The sequence below is a fragment of the Corvus moneduloides genome, chromosome Z, assembly GCF_009650955.1.
Source record: "Corvus moneduloides isolate bCorMon1 chromosome Z, bCorMon1.pri, whole genome shotgun sequence".
Lineage (NCBI taxonomy): Eukaryota > Metazoa > Chordata > Aves > Passeriformes > Corvidae > Corvus > Corvus moneduloides.
The window spans coordinates 147,818-160,167 of record NC_045511.1 but is presented as its reverse complement, the minus strand read 5'-3'; the positions used below and the strand labels follow the sequence as shown (position 1 = coordinate 160,167).

General features: G+C 41.6%; 1 protein-coding gene across 1 annotated transcript; it reads right to left on the bottom strand.

Moving 5' to 3' along the window:
• Positions 1-2,736: 2,736 nt before the first annotated feature.
• On the bottom strand, positions 2,737-11,883 carry CPLX4 (complexin 4). The gene is made up of 3 exons (XM_032095952.1): positions 11,516-11,883; positions 9,544-9,631; positions 2,737-4,062 (listed from the first exon to the last, which is right to left on the bottom strand). The coding sequence occupies exons 1-3, from the start codon at positions 11,680-11,682 to the stop codon at positions 3,835-3,837; spliced, it is 483 nt and encodes a 160-aa protein (XP_031951843.1). The 5' UTR covers positions 11,683-11,883; the 3' UTR covers positions 2,737-3,834.
• Positions 11,884-12,350: the final 467 nt, after the last annotated feature.

Below are 12,350 nucleotides of genomic sequence, written 5' to 3'. Positions count from 1 at the left end.
GCAGCTTACTCTCCTGCCAGTAGCACTTCATGGGGGCTGGGTTCCCATCCTGCACCAGTCCCAAGCCACCTCCCAGTCCTGCTTGTCTCTGCCAGCCCAGACATTTTTTTGGAATCTCATTAATTGCTTGTTTGGTGATTCTGACTGTACTTTCTTCTCTGACCCTTTAAACTGTGAAAATGCTGATCCTATATCTGCTGACAAATTTAATTAGATCCTTTAAAGCACCAGATGCTTTCAGTAAGATTTTCAGGATGTCCCAGGCACATTTTAATTCAAAGGTCAAAAGCCTTAAGATTGTTTATTTTGTTGTTTTATAGATAGGACAATTCAGTCTGTAAAGCAACACAACAGTGTGGAGACACTAGCAAGTTTTATACCAATGCAGAGGGAAATGCATTGAGCCTCACAAACCTCAGGCTGATTGAGCTGAGCTGGTGACTCTTCTATCTACTTTATGTAAAGACCTCCTAAAAGACCCCACTTGTCTTTCCAGATAGATAATTGGATTCCATGGTGCCATGTGAGAGCAGGATCCCAAGAGGGAGAAATTGGATCAGAAGTCTTGTTGGTTTTAGGCAAAATAACTCTGATGCTTGAGGGACCTACTGAAGATAGGTTTTCTTCAGTAACGGAATGACCTGTTGGATAAGAGCCATTTAAGGCACCAGGACATCCTCTGGAAAAAGCAAGGAAGGTCAGAACTTGTCAACTCTGTGTTTCTTAGGTAAGAAAGAAATGAGCAAGAAGAAAATGTGTATTTTCTTGGTGCTGCAATGAGGAAAATATTGGATAACAGGTTTTCAAGCAAGTCTGTTTGATTTATATTTAAAGACTGATTGATGAAAGAATTTTCCCAAGCTCTATTTGTAGGAAGGAATCTCAGCTTCCTTTTACTGTTAGCAAACTGGCTGTGTTCAGGGAAACCAGAAACTACCTACAAGAACATTTAACACATGGTTGGGAGGAGTGTTTTTAGAAAGTGCTTGTGTGCTCAGCAGAAACATTAGGGGAAAACTGGCAATCACCTTGAAATGTGACAAAGGATTCTAGCCGAAAATAGGTAAAAGACATACAAATAAATGTATTTGCCAAATAAATGTAATTTGCCTTAATCAAACGTTCCACATATGATGAACACACAAAGCTGTGTGCTGCCCTCTCTGGTTTTGGCAGACACGGAGGCAGGCACCACTGTGACTGTCAGTGATAATGAGGTTTTTAAAGGCAACAGCTTTTCTCTGGCCTTTTTCTGTGTCTCAGTGTCTGTGGCAGTGCACCAGGAGGTGGTAGGGAGACTCTTCCACACCACCTTGGCACCCAGCAGCTGTCAGAGCAGGAGGGAGGGGAACCTCTCTTGCTTGCCCTTCTCTCTGCCTCACAGCAGAGGTGACTTTGCCAAAAGGATAATTTGGCCTCCTTTCCAAGTGACCAGTAAAACACTGCAGGCATAGCACAGGCTCACATCCTCCCTGAGATGCTCTGCCTGTCTGCCTCTTGTCACTGTCCCCATGTAGCTGTGGGTGACTGCTGACCCATCTGCAGGAACAGGGACTGTCCCAGGCAAGTGTGGAAAGGCGCTGCTCAGGTTTGGTGGGCTGCCTGGTGCAACCATTGCTTTACCTGTGGAATCTGTGTTATCCAGACTTTTCCTGTACCTCTTCCTGGGGACGGATCCTCCCTGGTGGTGATGGGATCTTCCAGGATCCATGGGATGACTTAACTTCTCTCCACAAAGCCCTGTAACTCTCTGGGGCTTGGCAGAGCCCCCACTGTTCTGTGGGTGTCTTGGGGTGACTTTATGATGTGTATCCCATATCGCTGCCCTATGCCCAGAAATTAATTCTTGTGCCTTTCTAAGCCTTTAAACTAGCCTGAGAGGAGGAAGGGAAAACTGAGCAAAACTTTTTCAAAGCAGTTTGCAGCTTGTTCAAGGTCACACAGAGAGAGCGATTTTTTTTTTCCAGCTGTGGTGGGGGAGCAAGGAAGCACCCGGCTTGCAGGTTTTTTTTTTCCAGTCAGCTTTTGGCCAGTTTTTCAGTTTCTTTTTCTCCAGAGAGAGACTGAGAGTTGAACCTTTTTTCCTTCCCTGGAATTTCAGATTTTCTCCCTTTTCTGCTGGACTACTTCAGTATCAGAGCACATCGGGAGGACTTTCCACTGAGCACAGAGGGCCTGGCCCTGGGCCAAGCCCCAGCTCCGAGGAGACCAAAGGGAGGACTCTAACACTTTGCCAGGTTTTTTTCTTCACAGTGAAAGATTTTATTATTTAGCATTATTTTCCTTTTCCTGTGTGTTTGTTAAATAAATAGTTTTTATCTCTTTCACTTTCCTTCAAGGAAAATTTATTTTTCCCGAACCTGGTGGGAGGAGGGGTGGTTGTGCCTTCTCTCAGAGGATATATCTCTAAATTTGACCAAACCGGAACAGTGGGGCTGGAGGACATGACCCAAAACAGGCAAAGGGGGCTCAACACAGAGTGGTTTTCACACCTGGAGTGTGCTGTGGTTGTATCTTGTGCACTTCACAGAACAATACGTGAGGCCAGGATCAAGGAAGAAAGAAGAGAGAGGAGAAGAGAAGAGAAGAGAAGAGAAGAGAAGAGAAGAGAAGAGAAGAGAAGAGAAGAGAAGAGAAGAGAAGAGAAGAGAAGACAAAGCGAAAAGGAAGGAAGGAAGCAAGCAAGCAAGGAAGGAAAAGAGAAAGAAAGGAGATAAACCATACTTAGTGCATCTGTTAATTTAAAACGAATATTTTTACTTGATTGGGTGGAGACAGAAAGAGAGAGAGATAAAGAGACTTATAAACCTGTAGGAAGGTGCTACATGTATTCACTTCCAAACTTAATTCCCAGGCTAGCTCTTGGAGAACTTATGAAGCCATTCATTTCATAGAATTCCTTGGGAGTCAAAGCCTGGGTGTCTCATAGCCTCAGGCAGATTCAGAATTAGTGAGAGCTATGCCTTTCCTCAGGTTTAGGTGTCCTACCCTGGCATAACCTTCCATGTTTAGCCTTCGATGGAGACAACTCCCAGAATCAGCGTGAGGAGCTGGTTTTAGCCTATCCAAGTTTTGTGCTGGTACCTCAAGCCTCAGAATGTGGCACACAGAGCAGCCAAGCAAAGGGTCACTGCTGTCCCTTGATGTTTGAAGTGTCTTTGAGAGGCTGGGAAATGAAAGCAGACTGGAGAAGCCTGCATTGCTCCAGAGCAGGGCTCACTGAGAGCCACCAAGCCTTACTTTCCTACGAGTCCCCACTCAGTGTATTTGACAACATTTTTGACCCATGCTGTTGAGTTACATGCTTCATTTTTTGCCTTTTGCTAAACTTAGTACAGAGATGATTAAAAAAATCAAGGTTTTTCAGCCAATGTCAATATTTGAACACTGTGTTTGCCTCAAGATGTTTGAAACAGACATGTTTTTATAAGAAATACATGTGTTTATTGCTGAAAGCAGGATTAAATATGCGGTTACCTCCATGTGATGTATCAGAAGCACAATTTTGTTCAAACACACATATTTAATAGCATTTCAATCTCTTGGAAAAAATGGGAAAAGGCACATTTTTTCCCCAATATTAACTTCTTTAAAGCCATTTTTTCCATGGGAGAAAAGGTTATGTTCAAAACTGAGGATCAGTTCTAACTTCCTTCTAGGCAGTCCCAGCAGGTACATTTTCACTCTCCCCTCAGGATTTTAAGTCTCTCTCTCATCAGTTTTCTATATTTACACTGAATGGTCTAGAGCTACGTGCATCCCTCTGCCTGCTCTCCCTCTGCAGCCCCAGCAACACAAGACTGAAGTTATAGCCCTTGGGCAGTGGTGGCTCTTCTACATCATGGAGCATTTCTGCTCAGCCGCCTGTTTCATCTCAGTGAAGGTGGCTTGTGCCTTTTCTTTGATGGCATCCATGTCCATATTCTGGATGTTCTGCAGCTGGCCCAGGATAGAGTCCTTGTCCTCTTCCTCCTCCTGATCTTCTGCCACCATCTTCTGAAGGTCTTCTGGCAACCCCACATCATCTCCAGCCATCTGTATTTGATTCTCATCCAATTCACTCTAAAGCAGGAAACAAAACCAGCAAATGAGAGTATTTCTGCTCTCCCAGGATCTACCAATGAGCCTCCTGTTTTGTTCTTTTTTTTTAGGTTTTTAGGGAGAATGGAAACAGATGCACAAATTTTTCAGTCAAAATTTTTGAGTGCAACTTGTGAATTCAGGGCCTCAATCAGTTTCCATGCAAGTTCTAAGATTTTTCAGGCAATGTCAATTATATTTCTTTGAAGGGCTTCAGCACTGTCAAAACTGAAGCCCTCAGTGTCACTTGCCATTTTAGAAACCTTTGCCATGCTGATAGTGCAGGAATTCCATTCCAAGTTATTTGTATCCCCCAAAACCATGCTGCAAGACACCGCCAAGCCTGTCAGCTGCTCTGCTGTGCCTGTCAGCTTCTGCTCAATGAAGGAAGAGCTCTAGAAAAGCTGTGGTACCATTTCCTTATTCAATTGTTGGGAGGGGATTTTTAAGGTATCAGCACTAAACTGAAGCCTTCTGGAAGAAAGAAAAAAACTTCGGGATGAATTACTGGAAAAAGGGTCCCCCATCTTCCCAAACCGTGTCTAAACTCTGTCTAGATCTTTGATTGGCCTCTCTGAGTTGTGATGAAGAGCAGGGGCTGCCTGGCACATAATCAGTGTTGCAGTGCTGGTAAGTGGGGTAATAGGAAGACCTAGACAACAAACGAGAGGAGGAAGGTTGGGTGTTAGTCTGAGAAAGCAAAAGGAGGCAGGAGAAGAAACTGGTTAAGCAATTAAAAGGGCTGAGATTGCAGTAAGCACTACATACACTTGCTTCCTGCCTGCCCCCCGAAACACTCCATCACTGGGATTATGTCAATTTTTCAAACAATGGTGATTTTGTTCACATTTTCTCGTGGATTCTGATGGATCCAGAGCTCAGAACAGGATATTTTGACACAGTTCACACATCAAAGATGAACATTAATGCCTCATTACATCTCCAAAATGAAGCATGACAGCAGCAAAGGCCTGATATGAATAAGCAGCAATGCTATCAGCAGGAGGTGTTTTTTAGAGTGAGGGGTCTGGGTTTTGCATGAATGAAAGGACAAATGAATGCAAGGACATATATGAGCGATGTCTGTGTTGTTGTAGGCGTTAGCAAGGACAGGCAGACTGGGGGTGGTTGGCCGCATAACCACTATTTACTGTTCCATATTTCCATACTTTATGTTTGCAATAACTGTACTTCCCTTTAATCTGATTTCTCCCCATTATCTCATGTGAAACTGCGGAGAGCTCTAGCAGGATTGTTACTGCTGTGTGGATAAAATGGGTGAGGACATCTCTTCCCCTTTTTGGGTAAGGGTTGCTGCAGTCAGATCTGTGGGAACTAGAAACACTCTCCCAATCAGAAGAGATATTCTTTATTGATTGTGTAGCAGGAAAAAATGTGTTAAGCTTTTATTCAGCAGCTGATGGCTACCAGAGGAGTTAGCCCTTTTGAAATCCTCACCAGTAGCAGTAGAGGATAATAAAAAAGACACTGTTAATTACTGAAAAAGTGTGCCTAATCAGACGATCACACCTTTTCTTTAGAATTATTTCTAATTTAAGGCATCATCACTGCATGCTACTGTAGTGATTCATATCTTTGGCAATGTAAACAATTGTCTGGCATGTTCTTGCACCAAAGCCCACTGTCCTGTGGAAGTCTGAGATGTGATGCACAACAGTTTGGGGCTTCAAAGTGTTCTCTGACCAAAAAAGAATATATTCAGATATAGTCTAAAGCAGTACAATTCTGCCAAGCCACCTGCTTCTACCCACTTGGCATTTAGCTTGAAAATACCTAAATTTGGCTTCAAAAGGGTGGGGCTGCTCAACAAGAAGCAAAGAAGCACATCATATGTGTAGCCTCTTCTCTTCCTTCTAAAATTTGACAGTTTGATTCTTGCTTACTTTGATTTGAAATGGAAAAGTGAACACAGAAGCTACATCTATTCTACTAAATTAAATATGCCTGGCACAGGTCTCTTGCCCCAAGGCCAGCTGGCCTGGAAAAACCCACTGGGATGCTATTGAACTCTGTCGCCCTGCCGAACAGGGTGGTCCCATCAAACTGCCGATTGGGAATGCCTGTCCTAACTCCCAAACTGGCCCTGGGAACTGCTTGGGAGGGTGCCCAGGCCAAAAGTGGGTCAGATATTATTCTGACAATTAACAGCATAGGCAATAGTGTCTGAGTGCATGGTAATATTTTTTGACGCTGACTATGCATCTGATGTAGTCAGTCCCAGATCTGTTTTGCTATAGATGCAATAGAGTTCTTTACATATACAGTGATACACGCAGAAAACTGTCTAAATATCTGCTTTGTTACAATTTGTTGGTAAAGTCCTCTGCCTAAATTAAGGTGCAAATGTCCAGTTCAAGGGTACCAACTTTATTTTGTAACACATTAAGTGTGTACAGAAATGAGAAAAAAGGAGAGTGAAAGAGAGAGAGAGGGAGGATTGAGATAGTGCTAGCAGGAGATGGTCACCATCTGATATCACAGGGGAAGTTCCTTCTTTAGCTACCACAGGTAAAGGACATGGTTTAACATTAGACAGCCCCATGACCACCGGGTTGGAAGAGCAATCTCCCTCAGGGAGAGACAGCTTCTTCCACTAAAAGTTTTGTCAAACTCCCTCAAAGTGAGATGACGCCCTCCAGGCAGAGAGACAAACAATCAAAGTTTGGTATTGCTTGTTAAATGGCACTTTCAGTTCTCTGACCAATGATGTTGAAGTCCTCTGTGCAACTTAAGGAGCAAAGAAAACCAAATGCTAGTTCAACACTGCTTATATGAAGTCTGCTTGCAAACAAAAAAGAACAAAGCTCACAGACTAATCCACAGGGGAAGCAAACTCTTTTCCAGCATTGCTGTGTGAGATACTGCTTTCCTTATGCCTAACTTACCCTGTCATAACATTTACCTATGCTGATGTACAGAGAGCCTTAGGTAGCTGGCTCCAGACCTGATCCTGTGATTCATCACCTATAAGGCACCAGTAACATACAAAATCAGAGTTCACCTTGCCTTGACCTGCAGGTGGGATTTTTGATTAGCAATACAGCAGCCCCACCGTCCTTATGCCAATGAAGGGCTGCAGGTACCTCACAAGTACGAGGAGCCATAGGTTGGAACCAGCAGCCCTCCTCCCCAGAAACACCCTTAGAGATTCTGGACATCACAGCCTGGAGCACAGACCTGGTGAGTGGGGACTGGTCCCTCCTGATATTTGCACTGGGACTCCATTTTTCCACAGCTCATGCCCGTGTGTTTAGACCTTGCAGAAATTCATTGATTACTGAATCCCAGTTCAGGAAAAAGGCAGCAAGTGGATAAGAGAGTTTGGTGAGGTTTTTTGGTTTTTTTTTTAAATTATTATTAAAATATCAGTGTCTGTACATAATATTTTTAAAATGTTTTGTGTGAATGTGACGCACTGAATACTCCAAAGTGAAAAAGTTGTCCATAGATCAAATGTCTCATGGCTAAAACCATCTTTCTGATGATAAACCTAAGTTGACAACTCTGTTAATAGGATTAGTTTCATTAAGGGTCTACTTTCTCTTATAAATCTGGCCCAGATAGCACGGAGCTTTAGATTTTACATGGCAAAGGGGGCCCTGCTTAGTCCTGAAATTCATGCTTTTACTTAAAATGCTTGCTAGTGATTGATACTGGTAATATTCAGTGTTTCCAGCCCATACTAGGCTACCTGAAATGACTTTTAATTTTCAAAATAATTAATGCATTATCACAAGTCTGAGAGCATTTTGCTGCCAGCATGTTGTATCCCAGCATTGAATTTTTTTCAGGGACACATAGTGTGCATGTAATAATTTAATTTTCTTCCTGCTATAAAATGTTTTTGTAAGGGCTGAGGAAAACCAAGATATATGCTATATAGGGAGAAACAAATGCGGAAAAACGTATCCTGCAATATTGTTTGCTGGCTAAGGGCTACTCTCCTACCTTGGAGACAAGTCTTCTATTGTTATTACTGAAATTTGGCTCCAGACAGAACTTAGTGTATGCCAAAGCCGAGATCCTGCTGGAGATAGGTCAGATCACCACTGCTTGCTTGTGTGTCTTGAGCTTGAGGTGCTCAGCCAAGGGGGACTGGAGACCTGGTCACCATCTCAAGCTGAAAAAAGCACTACAAGTGGGAGAATTTCAAAACCACAGAGACACCCAGCTGCACTGATGTTTAGTTGAGACCTGGGCACTCAAGTATCCTGGAGCTTTCCAAAGCAGCCCCTCTTGGAGCTGAAAGCTCTGGCAGGATGCTGGGTAAGTGCTACTCAGGAGCTGTCTCAGCATATGCCTCCAAAAGGAAAGCAAAGCCTAATGATATTTTACTCCTCAGCTGCTAATTAAAATGCTGGTGTTTAGAGACTTAGGCCTCCAATCCAATCAGTCACTTAGAATCTTGGACTTAATTTTTTTGCATAATTAATCTTTCTGTAATTAAACTCACCCTCAGAGTATGTTGTCCAGCTAGAGCACCAGAAGAACCAGGCTCTTAGGGGTGGAATACATCTTAGCTGACTTCAGCTGTCACCTGAAGAGACATAGCCACCGGGAGGTGACCCAGCTCCATCTTAAATGCTTGTTTAAAAGCTTGGCTAGATGAGGCTACAAGTCCTGGTCTCTTTCTGTTGATAACGAGTCCCTAAATGATGTGTTTGGATTAAGCACTACATTTTTTTGCAGTTAAATTACAGGAGATGGATTCTTTACCTTCCTCCATTTTAATTAATCAAAAGCACTGGAAAGTACTGATCAGAAAATGAGTGGTAATGAGCTGGCAGGTGAGTAATACAAATAAACTCTCAAACTGCTAAGAACCACCACACATTTCCTTGAGGGGTATAAATGAAATATGCCAACATCTTCCCACTAGTGATAGGTCAGAGCAAATGTGTGATCCAAATCCCTGGAGAAATATTCTGTCCTGTATTACCTCTCTCCTGCCTATGGCACAAGCTTACAAAATAACACCATAATTAAAAAAAATATTTTAAATAAGTGAGATCCATGGATGTTTACCATAGGTTTAGTGCTAAAGCCTGTACTTTGCTAAACTTTTGCTAAATAAGGGTTCTGCAGCTAAAACCCTGAAAACAAGATGATGAGAAAATAATGAGTGAGTCTCCCCTCTAAACCAGGAAAACCACTTTGAATACAGTAGAGAGCTATCTTTTTTTGTATCCAGGTGACTTCATGTCAGGAAAAAGCTGTCAATCTAACTGTGCTCTCTGTCATGATCCAGAAGCTATTGCAGCTGCTGCCTGCTTTTAAAAAGCTTCCAGATTTCTCTGCTGCTTGAAGCTTTTGCTTTCAATATTTTGGTTTTCCTGGGAATATTTGACAGTGTCAGGATCACTAAGGAAAAAGGAACAGGCAGTTTAAAATTGGTTGAAATTTGGCCTCTGGACTAGATGAGCTCATGAGCTACAGGCTTACCTTGGGCAGTCTGTACTTTTCTCTCAGGTGAACCCTCAGAACGGCTCGCTCTGCTTTTTTCTGTGCAAATGCTGCATCTCTTTCCATCCTGGAAATCAGAACAAATGTTCCTTCAAGATGTTAATAAATACAATCTTTTGCATGGAACCAGTTGCTTGGCTGCAAAAAGTTACACACGGGAGTTATTCCCCAAGTAACTTGTCCAAAGGCACAAAAGGAGCAATACCAATAAAGTGATGCCAAGGGGCCACACTTCCTGTGCTTCTGTCACCTGTGAATTTTCCTGGTCTTTCCTTGTCCATTCATTGTTTCACAAGGGCAATGAATTCTAAAGCTTCCCTGTATGGAAAAGCACTGAATTAATCTGTGATTTTATAAAATGTTTTCATTAGATTTAAGGATTGGTCTGCACAAATATTTTTTTAGATTACATATGTGCATATTACATACTTGCAAAATGTATCTCCTCAAAGATTTTTGGTAACATTTGATAACACTCACCTTTCACCCCCCTCTCCCTTTAATTTCCTTTTTCCCCTGGTAGCATTTTCATGGAAATTCTATTGCAAAATTGATCTTGTTTCAGCATAGGTATTTTGGCACATAAAAGCTACTGGCAAAATGAAATATTACTTTTCCTCTGTTTCCAAAATGAGTTTTTGGATTTCTCTCTCTCTAAAAACAAAACCCCCACAAACAAACCTAAAATCTGAGGAGGACGCAAAGCCTAGTTGGTTACGGGTTCAAAACTGAGCACAACTTCAGCAAGGCACATTTACTTTTCTGGTCTCCATTCCTGCACAGCTGAACACTGGGCAAAATCCAGGGACCCCTGAAACAGGAACATGCTCTGCCCACGCCAGAGATTTCTGACACAGAACCACATCTCTTCCTGAGATGATCTTTTCTTTTAGAGTTTCTAACAGTCCTATAGGGGTACTCCTGCCCTGCTTCCTCAGTACGGTTCAGTATGGAAAGGACACATGCACCACTTAAAAACAGTATAGAAGTAATTCTTTTCCCAGGCATTTCCCTGTCCCAGGAATTCTGTGTTGCTTCTCAGTCTCCATAAAACATCTTCCTGCCAGCAGGTGGTCATTCCTCTTTTAAATACCCCCTGACATAAGGCAGAGCAAAACATTCTGTGTTTTTTTCCAGACTAAATAACACCTCTTCAGGGTTTCCTGATAGAAATGTCTGATGCTAAATACAGACCTGGATACCTCAAATTCCATCAGTCATTAACCCGGTACCTATAATCATCTTACAAGAAGGATTTACACAACCATTATGTAATTGACCATTAGAGGAACAGATGCATTTGAGATTTAAAAGTCAATCGTTTTATTTATAATTATGCATAATTTGAACTCCTGCATGCCAAGTCCTCCATTTTACTTGTTTTCATAAACACAGGAAGAGATAAAGATTGTCTTTACAGTCAAAATTGAGACTTAATTAATTTTAAAATTCTGCTTTATTTAGTGGATTTTAGAAAAAAAACAACCATCTTAAACCTTTGCTCAAGATAAATGAGCATTTAATATAGCACTCAGTACTTTTTCAGGTCTGCCATAATAAACGTACAACGAAATATTACCTATTGAAAGAATACTCGACATGGAGCTCTAGGAGAACAAATCATATACATTTGAGAATTAAATACAAACATCTTGGAAAATTTTTCTAGATAAAGTAACATCACCTAGGAATGAATCCAGCATATGAAGCTGTGGAGATAGCAGGAAAGCATAGGAGAGAGTTGCAGGGGGGGCAGGAAGAAGGAACATAATATTTTATCATTTCCAGTTGGGGAACTTTTGTTTTGGAAAGTCTTTTTAGCAAAGATTCATCTGCTTCTAAAAAAAAAATACTGAAGAGCTGCATGTTTGGCTTTTTCTTGGGTTATTTTTATCTGCATAAAGTTACCAAGAATTAGCCCCGTGCTCATAATAAGGGAACAGGTACTCACTTCTCCTCAACCATTTGCTTTTGATATTCCTCATACTCCTCTCTGGTCATTCCTGCAGCTGCCGCTGGATCAGAAGGAGTGCTTTCTTCTTTGCTTTCTTCCCCTCCACCTCCAAGTCCCAAATTCTTTACCTGGTTGCTCAACATACTTTTCATTAGAAAGGCCATCTTCTCAAAAAAAAAAAAAAAAAAAAGAAAAAAAAGAAAAAGAAAAGAAAAGAAAAGGAGCTATAAGAAAACAACTACAAGAAAGCCAAACAAAAAATGTTTTCAAACACAACAGTTGTAAGCGAGAGAGTTTCTACAGCCACATCAGCTCTTCAAGGGCACAGTGCTAGTGAAACGTGAATGCCAAAACCAGTTTGTCAGCCATAATCTGGATTAAAGAGTGAACTCCTTAATATATAGAGGCAGATGGTTCAGATTACTCCAAAAAAATCATTAGATGCAGCTACCTACTTTTTCCATTAATACTTTAAGCTAATTGTACACGCACACACACAAATCAATTATAGTGTGCAATAGCAATGTTGATATCTTCAGTTTTGAAGCTCTCTCTCACTTTCACAGAAATCACAACATTCCCTTGATCTGAATTGAAAACCTGCTTGACTCAATAGCCATAGTAAAACAGCAAAATTCAGGCTGCTGAGCGGTAAACACTCAGATTTGAGATTTGAAAACTTGAATTCTTCATTAAGCAAAAACACTGATTCTTTTTATCCCACTGGACAGAAAGTATTTGGTACAGTTTTTCTTCAGCCCTTCTTCACATGATTGGTTTATCTCCCAGATGAATGAGGCATCACTGCTATGATTACTTTATTTCAAGAAAG